Source organism: Rattus norvegicus, chromosome 1 (assembly GCF_021556685.1).
Source record: "Rattus norvegicus strain SHRSP/BbbUtx chromosome 1, alternate assembly SHRSP_T2T, whole genome shotgun sequence".
NCBI lineage: Eukaryota > Metazoa > Chordata > Mammalia > Rodentia > Muridae > Rattus > Rattus norvegicus.
The window spans coordinates 208,565,077-208,579,579 of NC_141534.1; the positions used below are offsets into that span (position 1 = coordinate 208,565,077).

The window sequence follows — 14,503 nt, forward strand, 5'->3', positions numbered from 1 at the left end:
AGTAAAGCATAGGCATGTCCTGAGTGATGATACTTCATTAATGCCAAATGCTCAAGATGAGAGAGGAGCAGATGTCACTCTTGACTCAAAACAGTGGGATAGGAATTGTAAGTGGGGAATAAAAACTAAATGAAATACATGTGGCTTCTAATTGTGTGCTACAGACAACAAAAGACAAGAGGCTTCCATAAAGGATACACATTCATTCTTTCCCTTTCTAACAGCAGGGAAATTTGAGGTGCTCAAGGTTCTAAACCAGACTTTGCAGTGGTAAACTGTGATATTTTCTCAGAAACTGCCAGACACAGTTGTGAGACAGATATTCTCCACGATGATGTTGAGTCCCAACCAAACATTAGTGACAGAGTTTGTACTGGAAGGATTTTCAGAACATTCTAGTCTAAGACTTCTCTTGACAGGCTGCTTCCTGTCCCTCTACACAATGGCTCTAATGGGCAACATTGTGATCATTGCTTTGGTCACCTCCAGCACTGGGCTCCACAGTCCCATGTACTTTTTCCTGTGCAACCTGGCCACCATGGATATTGTGTGCACCTCCTCTGTGCTTCCCAAGACCCTGGTTGGTCTACTGTCTGAGGAAAACACCATCTCCTTCAAGGGATGCATGGCCCAGCTCTTCTTCCTTCTGTGGTCGTTGTCTTCAGAGCTGCTGCTGCTCACAGTCATGGCCTATGACCGTTATGTGGCCATCTGCTGTCCCCTCCACTACAGCTCTAGGATGAGCCCACAGCTATGTGGGGTCCTGGCCATGGGTGTATGGTCCATCTGTGCACTGAATGCATCTGTGCACACTGGTCTGATGACACGGCTGTCATTCTGTGGCCCCAAGGTCATCACCCACTTCTTCTGTGAGATCCCCCCACTCCTCCTGCTCTCCTGTAGCCCCACATATGTGAATAGCATTATGACTCTTGTGGCAGATGCCTTTTATGGAGGCATCAACTTTGTGCTAACCCTGTTATCCTATGGCTACATCATTGCCAGCATCCTGCGCATGCGTTCTGCTGAGGGCAAGAGGAAGGCCTTTTCTACCTGCTCATCCCACCTCATCGTGGTCTCTGTGTACTATTCATCTGTGTTCTGTGCCTATGTCAGTCCTGCTTCCAGCTACAGCCCTGAGAGAAGCAAAGTTACCTCAGTGCTGTACTCAATCCTCAGCCCAACCCTAAACCCCCTCATCTATACACTGAGGAACAAGGATGTCAAGCTCGCCCTGGCAAGACTCTTACCCTTGTTCCCCCAGTAAGTGGACATGTGCAGAATATTCTCCTGACCTGGACTCTTTCTAAACATGCTTTGTTGAGGGCAACCTCATGGAGTGGTGTGTCCCAGTTTCTGTTTTTAAAAAGCCTTTATCTGATGCAAGGACTAGACAATTCCACTCACTGTAACATCAAAAAATCCAAAATTCTTAAAAGCAATTTAAAGAAAACACTCACGTACCATTTCCTGATAAATACAAACCATTTCAAAAATAACTGAAGTTTATCTAAATGGAAGTTCCATGCTCCTGTACTGGAAGATTTTCAGTGAGTGTCAATGGTGATTGTCACAAAACAAAAGCATTTCATGCAGGGTCTCTCTGTAAACTTAACAGGTGCTTGCTTCTGAGCTATGGCTAATAAATCTAAAATTTATGAGGACACTTGAGAGGCCAGCATGGCCACAATGTCTTGGGAAAAACCAATGTCTTGGATTCTCATTTCACAGTTTCCTATGATCTCTGGAAATCAGATGGTATGGAGAAAGAGGTAATATACAAAATAGAGATAAAGTTTGTTTCAAAATGAAGTCACATATGCCATACAGCATACTTATGACAATGAAAACAATCAAACTCATGGGAAAGATTAATTATTTCCAACAAAGAGATTTGGGGAAATTGGATGGATGTCTACATGCAAGAGCTAAAGTTTTATTCACATGATAAAAAAATAACCAAAAATAGACTGTAGACAACAATGCTAGGTTAAAACCTTCTTAGGCATGCAACATCATTTAATCACTTTGTTTCCTCTCCTGCAACCCTTCTCAGATCCTACATACCTACTTACCTACCCACTGAGTACTTGCACCTCTCCTTCTCTCTAGCAAACAAAATGCACAAAATCCAAACCAATAAGAAGAAACAATATCAAAACAAAACAAAAGCATGTACACACACAGAAAGTTATGGTGATAATAAAGGATAATCGCTATGAACTACTGGCTTTGGCCTCTACTGACTGTGTGCATTATTTGCTTCACCTCCAAGTCATGTTTTTTGCCATTTCTTCTGGTATTCATCTTTTTACTATAATTTACGCTATAAAGCAACTGACAGTCATCCAAACACAAGTATACAAATGGCCGCAAACATAAAAATATACATGCATACATCTCATGTATGTCTCTTTATCGTGAGACATGCCTTATGTCATGTTAACATAACCTATGATGTGTAACACAATATAAAAGTGACCCTCCAAGATAAGCATTTCACAAAAAGACACCAGACACTGGTGTCAAAGTGAGAAATGTGACTAAGCAAGCTCCTGATGTGCCACTGTGTCTGGAAAAGGGATATTGTGCCAGTGTCTGGCTCTTGTCTCACCTCTCTGTATTTTTATCAGGGGACATTCTGTAGACATCAGTGGCTGTCAAGCTCAACCTCCTATTTTTTTTCTTTTTCTAATTTATTTTATATATTCTCTTTACATCACAATACCATAACCCTTCTCCTTTCCAGTAGCCCCTCACACAGATCCTCCACCCATTTCCCCCCTCACATTCTCCTCTGAGTATCATCACCACCCCAAGCCCCCCACACATGGAGTGGATATATACATATTTTTAATCACTGGGTAGAATTCCATTGTGAAGTTGGGAATAGTTCTACCTCACGATCACGCTGTACCACTCCTGGGCATATATCCAAAAGATGCTTCACCATCCCACAGGACTAGGTACATTATGCACCCTACCTCCTACTCCCGAGATCAGACAAGGTGGTTCAATTAGGGCAACAGGAGCCACAGGTCGGTAGTTGAATCCCACTCCAGTTGTTGGGGGACCCACATGAAGACCAAGCTGCACATCTCTTACATACATGTGGCGGGTGGGAGGGGTCTGGTAGGTTCACCACATGTTTGCTCTTTGGTTGGTGGTTAAGACTCTGGGAGTCCCCAATTGTGTAGGTTACTTGATTCTGTAGTCTTTCTGTGGAGTCCCCGTCCTCTTTGAGTCGATCAGTTTTCACCCAACTCTTCCACAAGACTCTCTGAGCTCCATCAAATGTCTGGCTATGGGTCTCTACATTTGTTTCCATTGTCTGTTGGGTGGAGCCTCTCAGAGGACAATTATGTGGAGGTCCTTGATCCACTTGGACTTAAGCTTTGTACAGGGGGATAAGAATGGTTTGATTTGCATTCTTCTACATGCTGACTTCCAGTTGAGCCAGCATCATTTGTTGATTATGCTTTCTTTAATCAGATGGCTTTAACTACTTTGCCAAAAATCAACTGACCATAGGTGTATGGATTCATTTCTGGGACTTTGATTCTATTCCATTGATCTACCTGCCTGTCTTGGTACCAATACCATACAGTTTTTATCACTATTGCTCTGTAATACAGCTTGAGGTCAGGGATGGTGATTTCCCCCAGAAGTTCTTTTATTGTTGAAGAAAGTTTTCATTATCCTGGTTTTTTTGTTATTCCAAATGAATTTGCAAATTGCTCTATTGCCCTAACCCTATGAAGAACTGACTAGAAATTTTGATGGGGATTACATTGATTCTATAGATTTCTTGTGGCAAAATGGCCGTTTTTACTATATTAAACTTGCCAGTCCATGAGCATGGGAGATCTTCCTTATTTCTGAAATAATCTTCTATTTCTTTGTTCAGAGATTTGAAGTTCTTATCATAGAGATCTTTAAAGTACTTCGTTAGAGTCACACCGAGGTATTTTATATTATTTGTGATTATTGTGAAGGGTGTCATTTCCCTAGTATTTTCTCGGCCTGTTTGTACTTTCAGTAGAAGAAGGCTACTGATTTGTTTGAGTTAATTTTACACCCAGCCAATTTCCTGAAGTTGTTTGTCAGGCTTAATTGTTCTCTGGTGGAACTTTTGGGGTCATTTAAGTATACTATGATACCAACTGCAAATAGTGATATTTTGACTTCTTCCTTCCCAATTTGCATCCTTTGACCTCGTTTTGTAGTCTGATTGCTCTGACTAGGACATCAAGTACTACATTGAATAAGTAGGAAGAGAGTGGACAGTCTTGTCTAGTCCCCGATTTTACTGGGATTGCTTCAAGTTTCTCTCCATTTAGTTTGCTGTCAAATACTGGTTTGCAGTATATTGGTTTTACTGTGTTTAGGTATGGGCCTTGAATTCCTGATCTTTCCAAAAATTTTAAGATGAAGGGATATTGAATTATGTCAAATGCTTTATCAGCATCTAATGAGATGATCATGTGGGATTTTTTCCTTTGAGTTTGTTTACACAGTGGGTTACATTGACATATTTTCTTTTTATTTTTTAATTTCTTTTTTTTCCCTGCCATCTTTACTAAATTGGGTATTTCTTATTTACATTCCAAATGTTATTCCCTTTCCCAGTTTCCAGGCCAACATCCTCCCTAGCCCTCCCCCACCCCTTGTATGTGGCTGCTCCCATCCCCATCCTTCCCCCATTAGCACCATCCCCCCAACAATCCCGTTCACTTGGGCAGGGCCAAGGACTGCCACTTCCACTGGTGCTCTTATTAGGCTATTCATTGCTACCTATGAATTTGGAGCCCAGGGTCAGTCCATGTATAGTCTTTGGGTAGTGGCTTAGTCCCTGAAAGCTCTGGTTGGTTGGCATTGTTGTTCATATGAGGTCTCAAGCTCCTTCAAGCTCTTTCAGTCCTTTCTCTGATTCCTTCAACAGGGGTCCTGTTCTCAGTTCAGTGGTGTGTTGCTGGCATTCGCCTCTGTATTTGCCATATTCTGGCTATGTCTCTAAGGAGAGATGTACATCAGATTCCATTCCTGTCAGCCTGCACCTCTTTGCTTCATCAATCTTATCTGGTTTTGTGGCTGTGTATGTATGGGACACATGTGGGGCAGGCTCTGAATGGGCATTCCTTCAGTCTCTGTTCTAAACTTTGCCTCCCTATCCCCTCCTAAGGTTATTTTTGTTCCCCTTTTAAAGAAGTGAAGTATCCACATTTTCATCATCCTTCTTAAGTTTCTTGTGTTCTGTGCATCTTAGGTAATTCAAGCATTTGGGCTAATATTCGCTAATCAATGACTGCATACCATGTGTGTTTTTCTGTGATTGGGTTACCTCATTCAGGATGATATTTTCCAGTTCCTGTCATTTGCCTATGAATTTCATAAAGTCATTGTTTGTGATAGTTGAATAGCATTCCATTGTGTAGATGTACCACATTTTCTGTATCCATTCCTCTGTTGAAGGCATCTGGGTTCTTTCCAGCTTCTGCCTATTATAAATAAGGCTGGTAGGAATGTAGTGGAACAGATGTCTTTCTTATTTGTTGGAGCATCTTTTGGATATATGCCCAAGAGAGGTATATCTGGGTCCTCAGGAAGGTGAATGTCCAATTTTCTGAGGAACCTCCAGATTGATTTCCAGAATGGTTGGACCAGTCTGCAATCCCACCAACAATGGAGGAGTGTTCTTCTTTCTCCACATCCTCCAAAGAATCTGCTGTTTTTTATCTTAGCCATTCTGACTGGTGTGAGGTGGAATTTCAGGGTTGTTTTGATTTGCATTTCCCTTATGACTAAAGATGTTGAACATTTCTTTAGGTGCTTCTCAGTCCTTTGGCATTCCTCAGCTGTGAATTCTTTGTTTAGCTCTGAACCCCATTTCTTAATAGGGTCATTTGTCTCCCTGCGGTCTAACTTCTTGAGTTCTTTGTATATTTTGGATATAAGCCCTCTATCAGTTGTAGGATTGGTAAAGATCTTCTCCCAATCTGTTGGTTGATGTTTTGTCCTAACAACAGCATCCTTTGCCTTACAGAAGCTTTCTAGTTTCATGAGATCCCATTTGTCGATTCTTGATCTTAGAGCATAAGCTATTAGTGCTTTGTTCAGGAAATTTTCTCCAGTGCCCATGTGTTCAAGATTCTTCCCCACTTTTTCTTCTATTAGTTTGAGTATATCTTGTTTGCTGTGGAGGTCTTTGATCAAACAACGTGATGGCAAGAGGCAAGCACAGAAACGCAAGGAACAGAAACCAATAATACATGGCACCATCAGAGGCCAATTCTCCCACCAAAGCAAACACTGAATATCCAAACACACGAGAAAAGCAAGATGTTGATTTTAAATCACATTTGATCATGATGATGGAGGACTTCAAGAAAGACATAAAGAACTCCCTTAGAAAAATGCAGGAAAACATAAATAAACAAGTAGAAACCTATAGAGAGGAATCACAAAAATCCCTGAAAGAATTGCAGGAAAACACAATCAAACATGTGAGGGAATTAAAAATGGAAATAGAAGCAATAAAGAAAGTACAAAGGGAGACAACCCTGGATATAGAAAACCAAAGGAAGAGACAAGAGGCCATAGATACAAGCATCACCAACAGAATACAAGAGATAGAAGAGAGACTCTTATGAGCAGAAGATTCCATAAAAATCATCGAAAGAACTGTCAAAGATAATGTAAAACAGAAAAAGTTACAGGTCCAAAACATACAAGAAATCCAGGACACAATGAGGAGATCAAACCTAAGGATAATAGGTATAGAAGAGAGTGAAGACTCCCAGCTCAAAGGACCAGTAAATATCTTCAACAAAATCATAGAAGAAAACTTCCCTAACCTAAAGAAAGAGATGCCCATAAACATACAAGAAGCCTACAGAACTCCAAATAGATTGGACCAAAAAAGAAACTCCTCCTGTCACATAATAGTCAAAACACCAAATGCACAAAACAAAGAAAGAATATTAAAAGTAGTAAGGGAAAAGTAACATATAAAGGCAAACCTATCAAAATCACACCAGACTTCTCACCAGAGACTATGAAAGCCAGAAGATCCTGGAAAGATGTCATACAGACCCTAAGAGAACACAAATGCCAGCCCAGGTTACAATATCCAACAAAACTCTCAATTAACATAGATGGAGAAACCAAGATGTTCCATGACAAAACCAAATTTATACAATATCTTTCTACAAATCCAACCTTACAAAGGAAAATAAATGGTAAAGCCCAACATAAGTAGGTAAGCTACACCTTAGAAAAAGCAAGAAACTAATTGTCTTGGCAACAAAACAAAGAGAAGAAAAGCACACACACATAGCCTCACATCCAAATATGAATATAGCAGGAAGCAATAATCACTATTCCTTAATATCTCTCAAAATCAATGGACTCAATTCCCCAAGAAAAGGATATAGATTAACAACTGGATATGCAATAAGGACCCTGCATTCTGCGGCCTGCAGGAAACACACCTCAGAGACAAAAACAGACACTACCTCAGAGTGAAAGGCTGGAAAACAACTTTCCAAGCAAATGGTCAGAAGAAGCAAGCTGGAGTAGCCATTCTAATATCGAATAAAATCAATTTTCAACCAAAATTCATAAAAAAAAATAAGGAAGGACACTTCATATTCATCAAAGGAAAAATTCACCAAGATGAACTCTCAATCCTAAATATCTATGCTCCATGTACAAGGGCACCTACATACATAAAAGAAACCTTACTAAAGCTCAAAACACACATTCTACCTCACACAATAATAGTAGGAGATTTCAACACCCCACTCTCATCAATGGACAGATCATGGAAACAGAAATTAAACAGAGACGTAGACAGACTAAGAGAATTCATGAACCAAATAGACTTAACAGATATTTATAGAACATTCTATCCTAAAACAAAAGAATATACATTCTTCTCACAACCTCATGATACTTTCTCCAAAATTGACCATATAATTATTCATAAAACAGGCCTCAACAGATACAGAAAGATATAAATAATCCCATGTGTCCTATCAGACCACCACGGGCTAAAGCTGGTCTTCAACAACAATTAGGGAATAACACTCACATATACATGGAAGTTGAACAATGCTCTACTCAATGATAACCTGGTCAAGGAAGAAATAAAGAAAGAAATTAAAGACTTCTTGGAATTTAATGAAAATGAAGTTACAACATACACAAACTTATGGGACACAATGAAAGCTGTGCTAAGAGGAAAACTCATAGTTCTGAGTGCCTGCAGAAAGAAACAGGAGAGAGCCTATATCAGCAGCTTGACAGCATGCCTAAAAGCTCTAGAACAAAAAGAAGCAAATACACCCAGGAGGAGTAGAAGGCAAGAAATAATCAAACTCAGAGCTGAAATCAACCAAATAGAAACAAAAAGGACTATACAAAGAATCAACAGAACCAAAAGTTGGTTCTTTGAGAAAATCAACAAGATAGATAAACCCTTAGCCAGACTAACCAGAAGACACAGATTAACAAAATCAGAAATGAAAAGGGAGACATAGCTACAGAATCAGAGGAAATTCAAAAAATCATCAGATCCTACTACAAAAGCCTATATTCAACAAAACTTGAAAATCTGCAGGAAATGGACAATTTCCTAGACAGATACCAGGTACCGAAGTTAAATCAGGAACAGATAAACCATTTAAACAATCCCATAACTCCTAAAAAAATAGAAGCAGTCATTAAAGGTCTAACAACAAAAAGAGCCCAGGTCCAGACGGGTTCAGTGCAGAATTCTATCAGACCTTCATAGAAGACATCATACCAATACTATCCAAACTATTCCTCAAAATTGAAATAGCTGGAGCGCTACCGAATTCCTTCTATGAAGCCACAATTACTCTTATACCTAAACCACACAAAGACCCAACCAAGAAAGAGAACTTCAGACCAATTTCCCTTATGAATATCGATGCAAATATCTTCAAAAAAATCATAGAAGAAAACTTTCTAACCTAAAGAAAGAGATGCCCATAAACATACAAAAAGCCTACAGAACTCCAAATAGATTGGACCAGAAAAGAAACTCCTCCTGTCACATAATAGTCAAAACATCAAATGCATAAAACAAAGAAATAATATTAAAAGTAGTAAGGGAAAAAGGTCAAGTAACATATAAAGGCAGGCCTATCAGAATCACACTAGACTTCTCACCAGAGACTATGAAATCCAGAAGATCCTGGACAGATGTCATACAGACCCTAAGAGAACACAAATGCCAGCCCAGGTTACTGTATCCAGCAAAACTCTCCTTATCTTTTTTGTTAAAATTTGGTTTAACATTGATTTTATTAGATATTAGAATGGCTACACCAGCTTGTTTCTTCAGACCATTTGCTTGGAAATTTGTTTTCCAGCCTTTTACTCTGAAGTAGTGTCTGTCTCTGTCACTGAGGTGTATTTCCTATATGCAGCAAAATGCTGTGTCCTCTTTTCATATCCAGTCTTTTAGTCTAGGTCTTTCTAGTGGAGAAATGAATCCATTAATGTTAAGAGATTTTAAGGAATAGTGATTGTTATTTCCTGTTATTTTTGGTGCTAAAGGTGGAATTATGTTTGTGTGTCTCTCTTCTTTTGGGTTTTGTTGCAAAAAGATTACTTTCTTGCTTTATTTAAGATGTAGTTTCCCTCCTTGTGTTGGAGTTTTCCCTCTATTATCCTTTGTAGGGCTGTATTTATAGAAACATAATATGTAAATTTGGGGTTTTTTTCATGGAATATCTTGGTTTCTCCATCTCTGTTAATTGAGAGTTTTGGTGGATATAATAGCCTGGGCTGGCATTTGTGTTCTTTTAGTGTCTGTATGACATCTGCCCAGGATTCACTGGCTTTCATAGCCTTTGTTGAGAAGTCTGGTGTAATTCTGATAGGTCTGTCTTTATGTTCCTTGACTTTTTCTCCTTACTGCTTTTAATATTCTTTCCTTGTTTTGTGGGTTTGGTGTTTTGACTATCATGTTATGGGAGGAATTTCTTTTCTGTCCAATCTATTTGGAGTTCTGTCGGTTTCTTGTATGTTTACAGGCATCTCTTTCTTTAGGTTAGGGAAGTTTTCTTCAATAAGTTGTTTGAAGATATTTCCTGGCCCTTTTTGGGAGTCTTCATTCTCTTCTATACCTATTATCTTTAGGTTTGATGTTCTCATTGTGTCCTGGATTTCTTGGATGTTTTGGGTTAGGAGCTTTTTGCGTTTTACATTATCTTTGATGATTGTTTCAGTATTTTCTATGATATTTTCTGCCCCTGAGATTCTCTCTTCTATCTCTTGGATTCTGTTAGTGATGCTTGCATTTATGACTTCTGATCTCTTTCCTAGGTCTATCCCCATGGTTGTCTCCCATTGTGATTTCTTTATTGTTTCTATTTCCATTTTTAAATCCTGGATGGTTTTCTTCAATTCCTTCACTTATCCATTGTGTTTTCTTGTAATTCTTTAAGGGATTTTTGTATTTCCTCTTTAAGGGCTTCTACTTGTTTATCTGTACTGTTCTGTATTTCTTTAAGAGAGTTATTTATGTTCTTCTTAAAGTTCTCTATCATCACCATGAGATGTGTTTTTTAAATCCAAATATTGCTTTTCTGCTCTGTTTGAATGTCAAGCATTTTCTTTGGTGGGAAAACTGGGCTCTGATGATGCCAAGTAGTTTTGGTTTCTGTTGCTTAGATTCCAGTGCTTGACTCCTGCCATCAGGTTGTCTCTGTTATTAGCTTGTCTTGATGTCTCTGACAGTGGCTTGACCCACCTGTAAGCCTGTGTGTCAGCACTCATGTAGGCCTGGTTTTTTTTTCAGCCAGAGCTGGGAACAAAGAGCTGCTCCTGAAGCCTCCAGGTAGATCACTTGGGACAAAAGTGTTGGTCTTACCTCTGCTGTCAGGCATATCAGTGCTCCAGGTGACTGAATTTCAGCTCTGGGCTCAGGCAGAAACTGGAAGGGTCCTGTCTCTGACTGCTCCTAGGTTCCTGTATCCAAAGGGCAGCAGGCAGATTTCTCTTGGGCCAGCAATGTGAGCAGAAGTGGTGGTCTCCCTGGAGCTCTTAGGATTGTTCACATTTCTGAGAGTCTAGCTCTCTCCCCCATGTGATTTGGGTAACGAGAGCTGTGGGAGCAGATCAGTTCTGCAGACAGGCAGAAACTGGAAAAGTCCTGCCCCTGACTGCCCCTAGGTTCCTGTGCCTGGAGGACACAGAGGACACTAGATAGGTTCCTTTTGGGTTAGGAATGTGGGCAGAAGTAGTTGTCACCTCTGAGCTCAGGGCTGTCCAAACTTCTGAGAGTCCAGCTCTCTTACCCAAGGGATTTGGGTACAGAGAGATGTCCTTGTTTTTAATCACTGGGTAGAATTCCGTTGTGTAAATGAACCACATTTTTATCCTTTTTTTTTATTAACTTGAGTATTTCTTATATACATTTCGAGTGTTATTCCCTTTCCCGGTTTCCGGGCAAACATCCCCCTAATCCCTCCCCCTCCCCTTCTTTATGGGTGTTCCCCTCCCCATCCTCCCCCCATTGCTGCTCTCCCCCAAACAATCTAGTTCACTGGGGGTTCAGTCTTAGTGGAAGAATATTTAGGTTGTTTCCAGTTTCTGGCTATTACTAATAAAGATGCTATGAACACAGTTGAGCAAGTGTCCTTCTGGGATGGTAGAGCATCTTCTGGGTGTATGCCCAGGAGTGGTACAGCTTGGTCTTGAAGTAGAATTATGCCCAAAGTTATCATATACATGGTATATACTCACTTATAAATAGATATTGGCCATAGAGTACAGGATAACCACACTACAATCAACAGACCCAAAGAAGCCAAATGAACAAAATCAGAAATTAAAAGGAAGACATAACAATAGACACTGGGGAATTTAAAAAAACTATTAACTCTTACTTCAAAAGCCTGTACTGCACAAAATTGGAAAATACAAATGAAATGCATGATTTCTGGAAAGATACTACTTACCAAAGTTAAATCAATATCATGTAAAGTATAATATAGTCCTATAACCCCTAAGGAAATAGAAGTAGTCATTAAAAGTCTCCCAACCAAAAGAAAAGTCCAGGGCCAGATGGTTTTCGTGCAGAATTCTACCATACTTTCAAAGAAGATGGAATGCTAGTACTCCTCAAACTGTTCCACAAAATAAAAACAGAAGAAACACTATCTAATTCATTCTATGATGACACAGTCACTCTGATACCTAAACTACACAAAAACTCAACAAAGAAAAAAGAATTTCAGAACATTTTCTCTTATGAACAGTGATGCAAAAATATTAAATTAAAATACTCACAAATGGAACTTAAAAACACATCATCTACCATGATCAAATAGACATCATCCCAGGGATGCAGGAGTGGTTCAATATGTGAAAATACATCAGCATAAACCACCATATAAACAAACTGAAAGAAATAAAAGCACATGATGGTCTCATTGCATGCTGAAAAAGCCTTTGACATAGTCCAACACCCCTTTATGTTAAAAATCCTGGAGAGATCAGGGATACAAGGCACATACCTAAACATAATAAAAGCAGTATAAAGCAAGCCAGTAGCCAACATCAAATTAAATGAAAACTTAAAGAAAATCCACTAAAAACAGAGAGAACACAAGGCTATCCCCGTATCTCTTAAAGATGGTACTTGAACTGCAAAGCTTCTGTAAGGCAAAGGACACTGTGGTTAGGACAAAACGGCAACCAACAGATTGGGAAAAGATCTTTACCAATCCTACAACAGATAGAGGCCTTATATCCAAAATATACAAAGAACTCAAGAAGTTAGACCACAGGGAAACAAATAACCCTATTAAAAAATGGGGTTCAGAGCTAAACAAAGAATTCACAGCTGAGGAATGCCGAATGGCTGAGAAACACCTAAAGAAATGTTCAACATCTTTAGTCATAAGGGAAATGCAAATCAAAACAACCCTGAGATTTCACCTCACACCAGTGAGAATGGCTAAGATCAAAAACTCAGGTGACAGCAGATGCTGGCGAGGATGTGGAGAAAGAGGAACACTCCTCCATTGTTGGTGGGATTGCAGACTGGTAAAACCATTCTGGAAATCAGTCTGGAGGTTCCTCAGAAAATTGGACATTGAACTGCCTGAGGATCCAGCTATACCTCTCTTGGGCATATACCCAAAAGATGCCTCAACATATAAAAGAGATACGTGCTCCACTATGTTCATTGCAGCCTTATTTATAATAGCCAGAAACTGGAAAGAACCCAGATGCCCTTCAACAGAGGAATGGATACAGAAAATGTGGTACATCTACACAATGGAGTATTACTCAGCTATCAAAAACAACGAGTTTATGAAATTCGTAGGCAAATGGTTGGAACTGGAAAACATCATCCTGAGTGAGCTAACCCAATCACAGAAAGACATACATGGTATGCACTCATTGATAAGTGGCTATTAGCCCAAATGCTTGAATTACCCTAGATCCCTAGAACAAACGAAACTCAAGACGGATGATCAAAATGTGAATGCTTCACTCCTTCTTTAAATGAGGAAAAAGAATACCCTTGGCAGGGAAGGGAGAGGCAAAGATTAAAACAGAGACTGAAGGAACACCCATTCAGAGCCTGCCCCACATGTGGCCCATACATATACAGCCACCCAATTGGACAAGATGGATGAAGCAAAGAAGTGCAGACCGACAGGAGCCGGATGTAGATCGCTCCTGAGAGACACAGCCAGAATACAGCAAATATAGAGGCGAATGCCAGCAGCAAACCACTGAACTGAGAATAGGACCCCTGTTGAAGGAATAAGAGAAAGAACTGGAAGAGCTTGAAGGTGCTCGAGACCCCAAAAGTACAACAATGCCAAGCAACCAGAGCTTCCAGGGACTAAGCCACTACCTAAGGACTATACATGGACTGACCCTGGACTCTGACCTCATAGGTAGCAATGAATATCCTAGTAAGAGCACCAGTGGAAGGGGAAGCCCTGGGTCCTGCTAAGACTGAACCCCCAGTGAACTAGACTATGGGGGGAGGGCGGCAATGGGGGGAGGGTTGGGAGGGGAACACCCATAAGGAAGGGGAGGGGGGAGGGGGATGTTTGTCCGGAAACCGGGAAAGGGAATAACACTCGAAATGTATATAAGAAATACTCAAGTTAATAAAAAAAATAAATAAATAAAAAAGATGGTACTTGAAGTTCTAGCTATACCAATAAGGTAATTAAGGAGAACAATGGGATCCAAATTGGGGAAAAAAGAAATCAAAGTATTACTATTCACAGATGATATGATCGTATATAGTATACATAAGTGACCCAAAAATTCTACCAGAAATCACATAAAGCTGATAAACATCTTTAGCAAAGTGGCTGGATACAAAAATCAACACCCCCACCAAAAAAAAGAACAGTAGCCATCTTCATACAAACTATAAATGGGCTAAGAAAAAAGTTAGGGAGAAAATAACATTCACAGTAGTCATAGTTTGTTTTAA

At 39.8% G+C, this 14,503-nt stretch overlaps 1 protein-coding gene across 1 annotated transcript; it reads left to right on the forward strand.

Annotated features, from left to right (window-relative positions):
• Window positions 1–334: 334 nt before the first annotated feature.
• On the forward strand, window positions 335–1,267 carry Or13a26c (olfactory receptor family 13 subfamily A member 26C). Its single transcript, NM_001000555.1, is given in 1 exon segment — window positions 335–1,267. A coding segment is annotated over 1 exon segment (933 nt).
• Window positions 1,268–14,503: the final 13,236 nt, after the last annotated feature.